Source organism: Anomalospiza imberbis, chromosome 9 (assembly GCF_031753505.1).
Source record: "Anomalospiza imberbis isolate Cuckoo-Finch-1a 21T00152 chromosome 9, ASM3175350v1, whole genome shotgun sequence".
Taxonomy (NCBI): Eukaryota; Metazoa; Chordata; class Aves; order Passeriformes; family Viduidae; genus Anomalospiza; species Anomalospiza imberbis.
Window position 1 is genome coordinate 19,706,527 of NC_089689.1, and position 13,225 is coordinate 19,719,751.

The following is a 13,225-nucleotide window of genomic DNA, read 5'->3' on the forward strand; positions in this document are numbered from 1 at the left end:
AGTACAGGAATGGGATTTCCCTGTTATTATTGTTGGTCTGTAGGCAGTAGCAGCATTTCTGTTCTGTGTTAGTATATATACTACTGTTTATACTGTAGGTCACAGAATTAAACACCACAGCTGGACTGGAAGGCTTTTCTAGAAGTAACATTTGTAGCTTTACATTCAGAAAGTAATCCAGTCTATCACTTCAAAGCATGAGTTGAAATCTGCAATAATCAGGAGGAATTAGTGTCCCTCATTACAAGATTGTGCAATATGTGCATTGAGAAAAGGTACATTTTTCAGTGCTGCATCAATGTTAGTAGCCACAGCTGGTTAAAACACAGAGCTTGTGAATATGCTTGAAGTCATAGGGAAAACTATTCTTTTGGGGATTATAAAAGGAAGAGATGGTGCACACAGTTTAGGTATTTAATATCAAATAGCATGTATAGTTCTTGACTGAATCTGTCAATTATTCTTACAGATTCTGTGCATTCATCTCAAAAGATTTAGACATGAACTCATGTTTTCCACAAAAATTGGGACCCACGTGTCCTTTCCCTTGGAAGGCCTTGACCTTCAGCCTTTCCTTGCAAAGGACAGTCCAGCTCAAATTGTGACTTACGATCTCCTGTCTGTCATCTGCCACCATGGAACTGCCAGCAGTGAGTATGAGCTTGATTGTTTTATCTTTGCAGTTGGTACATCAGCACTCTTCTTCAAGGATGATAACTGTATACTGAAGGGTAAATAGATAAATAATGGTTATTAGAATATGGAAGATGAATGCTGTGATTTTGACCTTGATCCGAAAGATTTAAGGCTTGCTCTGAAAGAGTTGGCACATCTTTGAAATTATATAGCATACCTAAATAAAATTGAAGGTGAAAAAAATTTAACAGTTCTAGGAATATTAGGTAAGAAAACTATTGAACAGCATCAATGTACAAATAATGTTGCCAGCAGATGGCCAGTTGATCAACTGCTCCACACAGCTGCTGTTCATGTCAATGCTTTGTATGCCTTAATATTTGGAAACTGTTTGCAAAGCACCACAAAGATACCAGTCATTTCTTTAAAACATGTTCTTTTGGATGATCACTGCCATTTAACCCCAAAAAAGGTGGTAACTGCTATTTGTGGGTAGTGATGAGTAGCTGAATAAACATTTCAGTATTTATAGGAATTAGAAAACAGCAGAAAGAAAACTTTTGACCCAGAAACTATAGATTTTTACGGAAGTTACCCCCTCATACTTCTCAAAGTATCCATTGTTTGAATTTTTTTCCTTTTTTTTTTTTTTGTTTTTTGTTTGTTTGTTTTACTGGATGGTTTTTCAAGTTCCATTTAGTCCTTGCTAAGTCATGCTTCACGTAATCAGTTTAGCAGATATTTGATTATTTACTTAGTAGCAGTTAAATATGTATTTAAAAATAGTAATAATTTAAAATATATTGTGAATAGTCTTTGAAACACAGTTACGATGGTGATATCATGTAGCTATTCCATACCTGTGCTACTTTCTATTATAAAGCATACAAAGATTTGAAAAGAGTTTGAGGGTAAATTGTTCAGACAATCTTACTCTGAATGTTGTAGTTCAGGACTGTGTTAAACAACATGCTGCTTGAAGAGTGCAGGTACGTGCTGAAAGTAGTGTTCAACTCACCACTAGAAAAAAGCTAATGTTGAGTTTGACAGAAGTTAATTTCAAAGTCATATCTGCTAATGATTCTGTTTCTCCCATTTAAGACTTTTTTTTTTTTTACTAGCTCTTTTTTAGTTCATGTGTTACAGAGTAAAATGGGCAGCTCTAGACACTCTGATAACTCTTGCTTCCTGCACCCTAGGTGGACATTATATAGCTTATTGTCGCAACAATTTAAATAACTTGTGGTATGAATTTGATGACCAGAGTGTCACAGAAGTATCAGAATCCACAGTACAAAATGCAGAAGCTTATGTTCTCTTCTACAGGTAAGATATTAAAAGTACAGTCATACCCCTATAAGTCATGTATGTAAATAACTTTTTAAGCCATTGAGCAGCTTTCAGAATTAGCTGCCCCATGAGATCTATAATGGAAGAATTTGACCAAGGAGAAAAGCTTAAGCTGGAGAAAAACTTAATCCTTCAGTTATGTGCTTAACACTTGCTCTGTCAGAGCTAAAGTGTTTGTGTTAAAATGAAGATGAAATCTGCATAGTATGAGAACTTTAAATGTCAATTAAGAGCTAGCCACTTTATTTTCAATTAGAGGAAGGGAATTCTGCACGCAGGGAGGTTTTGCATACAGAAGCTTTTTAACTGTTGCAACTCTAACTGGATTTGTCCAAAGTCTTTATCAGGTGGATGGGATGTAGGACAACAGAGGTTTTACTATGTTGTAATTTAATCCATTGTATTATACATTTTATTATGCATTTAATTTAATGCTATTTATAGGCTACTCTCTTCCTGAGAATTGAAATGAAAGGTGAGAACTCATGTTATTGTCATCTTCAGTCTAGGGAACTTTTGTGCTTGAGATAATAAAAGCAGCTCAATGTTCAGATTTTAAATTTCTGGTACTAAGATCAAATTTCCACTAAAAATTGGCTGCAAAATACATTGTGTCAGAGTTGCTTAAAAAAAGAGATGTGTTCTGAGAATGTTTGAACTTTGATTAGGAACTCTCCCACCTGCCACTGTTCAAGTTGAGCCCATGTGTCTCACTTAGTAGGCCGTTTAAAAGGAATTTGGAAGTCATGCCATATTGCTAAGATAGAACACTAAATCTTTGATTGTGGGTTAACATATTCAAATAAGCAAGAAAAAAATAGCATTAATAAAATATGGCTTTAAAAAAGAATATATCCACCAAAGACTAGTACTGGCTTGGAGAAGGGAGATTCTATTCCATAAATGGGAGAGCAGAATTACTTCCAGTTTACAGTGAGAAAAGTGGGAGGATACAGAAAAAGTAGGGCAATTATCTGATCTGCTTACTGTGTAACCCTACTTATGAAGGGAAAGAAGGAACATCTGGCCAAGGAGTGCAGCTTGCAGAGCTTTATCTCAAATGCTGCAGAGTGGAACTGAGCAGGTGGGCTCAGCCCTGGGTGCTGCACCACCTCTGCAGCACAATTGGCTTCTGTCTTACAGCCCAGTTTGCTTTCTTAGGCTGTGCAAACTGGGAAGTACAGACAAGGCCCAGGTAATTTACTTACAGGCAGAGTTTTCGTTTCACAAAGTAAGTATCTGCACTGTACACAAAGATCTGTATTTGTTTAATGATTTCTGTTTCTGTAATAGAAAGAGCAGTGAAGAAGCACAGAGAGAGAGACGGAGGATATCAGGGCTGCTGAATATGATGGAACCAAGTCTTCTGCAGTTCTATGTTTCCAGGCAGTGGTTAAATAAATTCAAGACTTTTGCAGAGCCAGGACCAATTTCAAATAATGACTTTCTCTGTATGCATGGAGGTGAGAGTGTAGCTGTGAATCATTTAAGAATAATTTGTCAACTTCTAGCTGTAACAGTGGTGTATACTTGTTTTAATTAAAGGAATTTGACTATACTAAGTTCATATTATAACTTCTTTGGTAAATTATAACTTCTAAGTAAATTCTTTCTTATTTTAGTAGCTGACTAATCAGCAATTATACTGTGCAAAGTTACCCTAATTTTTTTTCTTTTCTTTGCACATTTGATTTTGTTTATAAACTTTCTTGATTCTTAAAGAGGAACAGTTCCTCTTATCTGCTTGCTTCTTAAACAATGTAGATTCACATTTTTTAAAATACTGTCACTATATCATCATCCATAATACTTTTATCTGCAAATTGAAATTATTTTCTCAGCTTGGGGCTATAAGCAGTGAGAAGGTTTGAAAGCTGCTTTGGAAGAAATTGATCTAATGCAGTGCATAGAAGTGTGAAAATCAAGTAGTAATTCTGTGTATTTTGTATAGGAGCATAAAAATTTTACCTTGTGCTATACATAAAAAAAAATAGAGCATTGTATTAAGCAAAACACATGTGGGGAAATACCCATATTTGAGTGCTAACATTCCAAGAAATCATTACTATGTAGTACCTATTTTCTAATAAAAATACAATTGGAAGATGGAGGTGCTGCCCCTGTTGCTGAAGCAAAATTTTAACACAGGATGATTGTGTCCCTACTCAGCCATCTGCAGAGTACCTGTGATCCCACTGGCTTTCCCACTGCAGCAGTGCAGAAGATGACTCTTGATGTGCAAGTGCCCAAGAACTTGATTTTCTCTGTTCCCAAGACTTCCTGCATAGTCCACTGTTGTTTACCATTGTACTTCAACTCAACACTGCTAATTCTGCAAGCCCCTCCATTTCTGCCTTCCTCAAAATTTCTCTGCTCTCGATGCATGCTGTTTGAAGTAATTCCAAAAGGCCTGCAGTAAATAAGTGAATTTTGAATAGACAGTTTGTTAGTGTTTACATGCATAATCAAGATATTTAATCATCCTGACATTTTAACTGTATACCTTAAGAAGCTTTTTGAACTCATTATGCAAAATGGATTCTAGCCCTTTAATTTTAGCCATTCATATAGTTAGTTTGCTTCTGCTTTTTATAAGCTTTTCAGCCTCATAAAAAACTAAAATCAGTGGTGTCTTTAAATACAGTGATAGATTATGCCTAGGTAAAACTTATTTCATGTAATTTCTCTGAATTCATTGGAAGGTTCTATTTTTTATTTATTTATGGACTTCTAACATAGTCTCCTCCCCTCACTTAAATCCACAAGTGTGTTTTCATTGCTTGGGGGTTTTGTTTGTTTTTGTCCCTTCTGCAGGTGTTCCTCCACACAAAGCTAACTTCATAGAGGACCTCGTTGTAATGCTACCTCAAAATATATGGGATAATCTGTATAGCAGGTAAGTTTTGAACTGTAATTGGAAAAAATCCAGTGCTACAATTGGAGAGCCAAGCGGCAGCATCAGACTTTAGAATTAGAGGCTCAGGAAAAAGACAGCCCTCTGGGCACACAGCTGAGTGAAGGGGCTGCAAACACCAATTTATATCATTTCCTTGTACAAAGTAAAAGACTGCATAGAGTAGTGTGTTATTGGGGTAGTACTTCAATATTAAAGCAATAAGCATGTATGGTTTGTATGAAATAACACAAAGTAGGTCAGCAAAAGTACGCTTTGCAGAGGTTTTTTGAAAGAGCTCTCTGTATCAGCTTCCTGTTCTCTTGTTGGCTGGAGACAGCTTTTCTTTTATGTTGGCTTTGAATCCATAGCCTCAGCTGCCAGTACTGCTTCAAAATAACTTATATCTGAGTGTTCTGTGTTTCTGGACCACACTTTAATGTCAGTCAGGTTTGAGTGCTTGCCTGCAAAGGAGGAATTCTTACAAGCTATGCCTTATTCTAAAGTAATAAAAAGCTGCAGAAGAGCTTTGGTGATGGCTTTCAACTCTCTGTATTGCACTTGCATTAAATATTTTTAGCTGTTAATTTCCTGCCACCTAAACAATACATCTAAGGGTTTGGGGAGTTTTTTATTGATGTTTTAAAGTTTTGGTGCACACAAGTAAAACATAAAAATAATGGCATTTGCAATTTATTTCCCATTTCCTATATGTGTTGAATTTTTCTTCCATTATCCATTTTCTGTATGCAAAAATTGCTTTCTCAGGAGCAGGGCCCCTGCAGACTTCCATGGATATAATTTCACACAAGAAAACCTGAGGGAAGGGTCAACAATAACTTACTAAGAACAAAACAATAGTTTTAGAGGCTGAGGTCAGGGAGGTAGCAAAGCTGATGAAGAGTCTGTGGTGGGATGGAGGAACATGTTTAAGACAAAACTGGCTGGAATTTCCATAGGTTGTTTCTTAAAGGCCTTTGGTAAAATCACACCTGGTATATATAGAACAATACTTGCTCACTGACATGTTCTAACCATAGTAACTACTTCTGAAGTCTGTGATACAGCTGAGTTTGAGATGGTTTGTACTGGCATGAGGCAGTCAGAACTTGAAAGATGGTATTAGGATGGAGAACAGAATAATACTGGGAACATAAGCTATGGCTTTTGGGGATCACTGTGACTGGCATGTGTCAGCCTTCTGTTCATACTGACATTTGCCATGTCTACAGGTGCATGATCTTTTTACATGATGTTTTCCACAAGGCTGATTGATTGGGGTTTTTTACTTTTACTGCAGATATGGAGGAGGACCAGCTGTTAACCATCTGTATGTTTGTCACACCTGCCAGATAGAGTCTGAAAGAATTGAAAAAAGAAGGAAAAATGAATTGGAAATGTTTATACGGGTAAAAAACTAAACACTTATCCATTCTGCTGCTGGCCAACATTCGTGACTAGACCCAAGGGATTACTAGAATTGCACAAGGGATTCCTGTAACAAATGGACTTGATTAAATATCTCTATACCTATATACCACCCCATCTCTCCTAATAGCAGCAGTAATGTTTTTGTGAAATCCCAGATAACTGCTTACATGAAAATGAACTTAGAGAAAATTTTTAATGAGTTTCTTAAATTGCTTTTTTATAGTATGGAAACAGCCACATGAGCAGTTGTTCTTTATACACTGCCAGTGGTCTGTTCTGTGTAGTCTGATAAGGTTTAATTGCAATAATACCGTGCCAAGAAAAATGTAATGATAATAATTAGTTCTTAATTTTTAAAAAAGGCATTAGAAGCATAAACAAACATAAGTAATTCAGTGTGAAGTAAATATGTTAGTATTGAAATGGATCTGTAAAATTAATATCAAGGGGCTATTTTCCCTGGGTTAGAGGATTATGTGCTTGAGTCTGAATGGTAAAATAACTAGTGGTAATGCTTTTGATGTTCTTAAACCAAAAATGTGTTTTGAAATTTTCAGTGAAAATAAGTGCAGAGACATTGGAGTTCCATTTCTGCTATCTCAAGTCATGAAAGAAAGAAAAATAGAACTGACTCTGGTTTTTCAGTTCTGTTTGTCCTTTAATCACACTTCAGCGATTGTCAGCTTTTCCACGTTTTTTTTAAATTTTTAGGAATTTTCATTACTCTGGATTACCATGGGTTAGTAGTTATTATTAATGACATTGAGTCAGCCCCATTTGCTTTAGCAGTCAGAATCTTCCCAGTAAAAGCAGTGATTATATGTGCACTGTTGTGCAAGTATAATTACTGGCTAGTACACAAAAAATTCTATTGTTCTCTATAAAGATGGCTTTAGGGAATGATTGCAACACTTAGTCTATATGAAACCTTAAGAAGTTGTGTTGATGCTTTAAGTTTATGACTTCAGAAGGGAAGTGTAGCTGTGTTACTACAGAGCTAAAAAGATAATGGTTTAAAGTTTTAAGTGACTTTTTGCTTGTTTCTTCATAATGTTGTAAAAAGATCTGTAAGTCATGAAAAGTCCCGATGTATTAATTCACTGTGCCTTGCTTGGAATTGTACTGCCATCTGCTCAAAATACTTGAGGAAAAACAAACACAGATGAAGATACAGTTCATCACACAAAGAACTTTCCATAAAATTATGGGAAAAAAATTTCAAAACACTATTGTATTTTACAAAAACAAGATCTCTGCTTTTTTTGCTAATTGAAAGTTCAGCCTTCACAGTAATTATCTATGACTTGTACTTAAGTAGAACTTGTTGCTGTTTTCAGGAAATATAACTAATTTCTTAACTAAATAGTAAATCAGCCTTTAATATAAAGGCTACCGCTGCATCAGAATCTCATCTTGGGTATTCACCAGGTGTTTACTGGTTTTTATGGTCAATGATTCTTTAAAATGTTCTGTTACAGTGTAATGTTATGATGTTAGTACAGTGGTTCAAAGAATTCAGTAATTTAAAGAAATGAAAGGACAAAAAACCACTTTTTTTTTTCCTTGTAGCTTAATAGAGCATTCCAAGAAGAAGAATCTCCATCAACGTTTTACTGCATCAGCATGCACTGGTTCAGAGAATGGGAAGGCTTTGTAAAGGGTAAAGACAGTGGTAAGTTGTGCCCCATTTCAAAATACAGGTAATCTTTTGTTGTGGTGTTGTTTGTTTCTGCTTTGGTAGAAAACTGTAGGAAGGACAGATGGCAAAGGCAATGAAAGCTCTTAAACATCTAAGACACAGGTTTTACAGGTTACAAATACATCCAGGTTACAAAACACAGTAAATAGTTTACAGCAATGGGATAATGGGATAGTGTTGGAAAGAATGTTGCTTGCTTGCAGGATGTTTGCTGTTAGTGGCAGCAGGAAAATTGGATCTAAGTACAAGGGTGGATGGATTTTGTTGTGGAAACTGATAGATGATGCTGCAGCTTCTGGAGGAAAGGTGACCTTGTCAAATCTAAACTCAGCTCAGTAACAACTGCACTAATATCAGTTTAGCTGACTTCAGATGCCTCCAAAGTTTTAAAATGGAAACTGATAAAATGTTCTACAGTCTTGTCAAAGTCTGCTCTAGGACAGCTTTGATAAGGGTAACAATTAGGATTAATTTGTGCTTTATGTTGCTTGAAGACTTAACTGTAATCAGGAATGCTTTGGAAAACTTGCTCTTAATTAAAATGTGATTAGCTTTTAACAATTAGAATGTACTGTTAAGCAGTACAAGAACAAGCAGTAAACAAACGATCTGTTTTTCCTTTCCTTTGGGAATAGAACCTCCAACCTGCTGTTTGTTTTCAGCTCTCCCAATTTTAATAATTTTTCTGTTGCACTAGATCCTCCTGGCCCCATTGATAATGCTAAGATTGCAGTAACAAAATGTGGCAATGCTGTGCTAAAACAAGGTAGGTGTCCAATATAGCTGCAGCTTTATGCTTTTGCTGGAAGTTTGGAAAATCTATAATTTTTAAAAATTTATTTATTGTTACTCTAAAATGAATGGCAGTTTCTAATTAATCTGTGTTGTGCCCATTTTTGGGTAATCATTTTATTCTTAAAATGAAGAATTACTATATGTAATAGACTAATCCAAGTGCAGTTGAGAGTGTAGGAGGTGCAGAGTAACTTGAAAATGGTGAAAGTGTGCTTTGGCTTTGTATCGCTTGGTTTGATGGGGGTTTTCTTAACAAAGTTGGGAGACTGTTCTATATCTGTATGTAGTTATTTGAATTTTGAAACCTAATTTGAATAGGAAAACATCTCACAGAAAACCACTGTACATAAAATCTGTTGCTCATTTTTCTGCAAGTCATTTGATACTGTACATTGCATGTTTGAGAAGTTTTTGCAAAGATACAGATTTCTTCATTATTCTTCAGAGTTAAATGCTAGATACCATTTTTTTGGAATTCATAGGTACAGAAGAAGATATTCTTATATGATCTGCTTTAGGCAGTCTTTAGACTTTCTAGGAAGCTTTAAATTCGTGGCAGCTCAGCTTAAAAGAAGAATCTGCATCAATAAGATTAATGTTTATTTAACTGGATTTTTTCCCAATTTTGCTTAGTGCCTCAGCATACACTGGATGTACCAATAAATTTACCATAAACCTCACCAATTGTAGAATTCCAAGAGTTTATTTTAAAAACAATGAGTTTTGGCACTCGTTAGTTTTTTTAGTGTGTTTTAATGAATTAAATGCTGATGATAGAATTCAAGTACAAATCACTTTAGAAGCAGTAACTGATAGCAAATTAGGCAGTTGTTGGTTTACTTTCAGCTACATTGGTACAAATTAGAACTTGGGTAGAGATAAAGGTGAATAGCATGTGGAAAATTTTTCTTGTAAGAGGTGGGAATGCCCCTAAATAGAGTCCAGTACTACACATTTCTGTGATCCAGTGCCTGAGTTCACTGTGCCTGTTCAGTTTAACCTGACTGGCTGCAATCTGGATGAGTGAGTGAAGATCTTCTCCTGTGCCTGCAGAGATGGACTTGTTTCTTGAGAGCCTAAATGTAAAAGAGTAAAAGTGAGGCATAACATCCTTAGTACTGGCATGGGGTCTGCATGATGACTTCCAGAGGAAGCTTTGCATAGTTGAGTTAGCATAGCTAAACAAATGTGCAACTCTTTGTACCCTTCCCCTTTAGAAACTCTTAACAGATAAAGTACAACAGTAGGCACCACTGCAGCAGGTGATGAGGACAGAGAAGTACAGAAGGTAGGGGGAGGAGTCTATAGTGCTGACTTCCTTTATTTAAATTATGAGGGTGCTGAAACAAGGCTTAACAAGACAAATTAATAATGTCTATTAAGGCTATCAGGAGAAACTTGCTGTCAGGCAGGGTTTTGATTTGCTAAAAAAAGAGGAGGCCCATTTTGCTAGAACAGAAATATGATCTCTCTGTGTGGGTTCATGTGAGGAAATCACTCAGTAACAAACAGATCCTTGTGTTGAAAACTAGAGGGGAGATGTGCTGATGCATCTTGTCTTTGCCACTGTAAAAAGTTGTGGACAGTCAGAAATGCTTGTTGGATGCTGACCTGAGACAGGAGACAGACCTCTTGCCAGAGCAATGGAATCGTAAGCAAAGACTTTAATCAGTGTATGAAGTCAGGCTAACCCATCAGTGCTACAGGAGCACTACTGGAGCTGTTATTAGCCTAATAATAGTCCTTTGTCTCTGGGAATTTCACTGTGCTTCTCATATTATTTACTATTAATATTAGTTTCTCTGATGAAACAAGAATCTTGAGTCCTTGAGCTTTACTGTGTAATTGATGTGACTGCATGTCCTTATAATAATATGAATCATTGTTTCCTGAGTACCAAGAGTTACTGGCTCTCAGCTTCATTGGTAGATATTAGGTAAGATGTTTATCATAGAATTTTTTTGTGTTTTCTGCAAGTACTGCATAATTTAGAGCAGGTAATTGTAAGAATCAAGAAGTACAAAATGAACACAAAATAGTTAATTGGGTTTGGCAGCTGGTGCAAAAATGAAGGTTAAGGTGTTAGATTTGGATCTGAATTCTTACAGTTTTAAATTTTAATCTAGATTTATTTTTCCTTTTTGCATCTGTTTTGGACTTAAATCATTAAAGAATTATTCTAAATAGTAATTAAATCTTCATATTTTTTCAGGTGCAGATTCTGGACAAATATCAGAAGAAACGTGGAATTTTCTTCAGTCAATATATGGTGGAGGTCCAGAGATTATACTCAGGCCACCTGTTCCTCCAGTAGAACCTGATATATTGCAAACAGAAGAGAAGATTGAATTAGAAACTCATGGTCTGTAGCTATTGAGAAAAAGATGAATTTGTAAGGAATCCAGCTTCCTTGCAAAATGCCCAAAACACATTCCTAAAAAGTTTTTTTCTGTTATGTCTGTTGGAGGCACAGCTCACTGGGCATTACATTAACTACAGAATAGTAAGTTGAAATATGTATTGCAGTTTGTTTAATATTCTCTGTTTTGGAAGGCATGTGGTTTGTACATTTTGGAATGTTTGGTCCATGGGAAAAATGTAATTTCTGAATTTTTTGCTAAAACTCAAAATCCTGTTATATCCTTAAACTTGAAAAACAGGGACAAATTTTAGAGATGTTCAGTAACCCTTCTGATTCCTGATTGGGCTTCTGATATCTACAAACTTTTGCCTGTCTTAATTGTACAGTCTTGACAAGCCTAGGTATGTGAGGAGTATATTTTAAAAGGACTGTAATCAAAGATAAAGAAAAAGGATTTTCATTTCCTAAATGCTCAGGAAAAAATTCTCTTACTTTGCACTGTAAGTCTATGAAATGGGTAGTACATAACATCCAAATACTTATTGTATTTGAGTGGCTCAAACATTAGGGTAGACTGAATAATGGTTTAGTCAGCAAATGTCATAACTTATTACTACTAAATTTTACATCTTATTATAGTCTTCTGTAACTCTATAAACCTGGCTAGTGTCCTTAATAGTATATGTGGCAAAAAGATTTAGTCTTCTCTAGGGTAACATTTGAGAGCATGAAGTATGAAATGTAAAATTATTATGGACATGAGTGATATAAATTTCAGAAAATTAAATTGTCTGGTCTCTTGAATTACATTCGTAAGCATTTATATTTGAAGGATTTTACTGTGTTGTTAAAAATTTTCATTGGCATGATGACCTTTAATGTCAGAAGCTGGATAAAATGTATATATTGCAAAACTTTATTGAATGATTCATATTGGAATGCAGAATGACACTTGCTCATGTTTTTGCCTGATATTGTTACCAAATAAGCAGCATTATTTAAGACTGGATCAATAAAAAACCCAAAATTAACTGTGGAATAGGTGGGGGGAGCTTTCCCAGATGTTTTTCATTTATTGTATAAATACAAAAACTTTTGAAGTAATGCTATGGTACTGCTCTCACACCCATACAATTATATTTTTGACCACTTTAAGTTTAGCCAATGATATTGACAGTTCTAGTTCCAATATAAGAAAATGCTGACACAACGTTCCTCTGAATAATTTTATATGTAGATTAAAAACATACTGCTCTGTAAGACTTCATGCTATTCTAGTTAAAAAGCCATCTATAACAGCCCTAGAGAAAATGCCCTTTAACCACAAGTATTTGTAAATGGGATTTTCTGTTAGTTGATAGAGCAACTTGAAGCTAATACCACATTACCCCTGTAATGCATCAAGTGCTTACTACTGACTTGTATTACTGATTAAGGTAAAGTTAACTTGCTGATGTTGGCCTGTGAGCTACTGTCTGATTTCAAGTCTATTTAAAGTATTTTTTCTCTTTTTTTTTTTTGCTAAAGTTTTCTAGTTTTCTTTGATTTAAGGTTCTTTAACATACTAAAGATAAAGAACAATGAACAGAAGATTTTTTTTCTATATGATGTTCTAAATTGGAAACTTAGGAATTATTTCTGTGGTTAAAGCACAGTACAGTGATCAAGTTTACAAATTTATTCAGTGTTTTCATTAATAGTCTGGATGGTAGAACAGACTGGCCCTGTAAAATTTGTAGAGAAAAAATTGATTGAGTGTTAGGGGCATCAGCTTGTCAGTGAAAGAGGCAGTTCTGTGCTGAGTATTCTGAGTATTACAGCAGATCAGACTAAGACTTAAAACCCAGTGATACCAAAACAAAACCTCTTATGAGTATTAGTAACAAAAGCATCAGATGTGAGGCACAGGAGGTAATTATTCTGCCCTACTTGGTGCTCGTTGTGAGATCTCATCTGTACTGTTCCCAATTTTGAATGCTATATGATGATAAATACAAGTTGGAATTATTTTAGGGAAAAGAAGCAAGACTCAGTGTTGAAAAAGAAGTTGTTTTCTCCC

General features: G+C 35.4%; 1 protein-coding gene and 1 long non-coding RNA gene across 5 annotated transcripts in view; one reads left to right on the forward strand and one right to left on the reverse strand.

The window, feature by feature from the left end:
- The window catches only part of USP33 (ubiquitin specific peptidase 33), a 37,527-nt gene extending 25,574 nt beyond the window's left edge, over positions 1-11,953 (forward strand). For all 3 annotated transcript variants that reach the window (XM_068200022.1, XM_068200023.1, XM_068200021.1), the window contains exons 17-24: positions 470-650; positions 1,836-1,962; positions 3,280-3,449; positions 4,801-4,882; positions 6,180-6,288; positions 7,880-7,982; positions 8,707-8,775; positions 11,017-11,953. In XM_068200022.1, the coding sequence (XP_068056123.1) occupies positions 470-650; positions 1,836-1,962; positions 3,280-3,449; positions 4,801-4,882; positions 6,180-6,288; positions 7,880-7,982; positions 8,707-8,775; positions 11,017-11,174 (999 nt within the window). In that variant the 3' untranslated portion in view covers positions 11,175-11,953. The remainder of the gene's footprint in view (positions 1-469; positions 651-1,835; positions 1,963-3,279; positions 3,450-4,800; positions 4,883-6,179; positions 6,289-7,879; positions 7,983-8,706; positions 8,776-11,016) is intronic.
- On the reverse strand, positions 525-6,182 carry LOC137479507 (uncharacterized). Of its 2 annotated transcripts, none has more exons than XR_011002299.1 (2): positions 4,241-6,182; positions 525-717 (listed from the first exon to the last, which is right to left on the reverse strand). It is a non-coding gene; the product is annotated as an uncharacterized lncRNA (long non-coding RNA). The 2 variants fall into 2 exon arrangements; XR_011002300.1 differs by having other exon boundaries at positions 525-724.
- Positions 11,954-13,225: the final 1,272 nt, after the last annotated feature.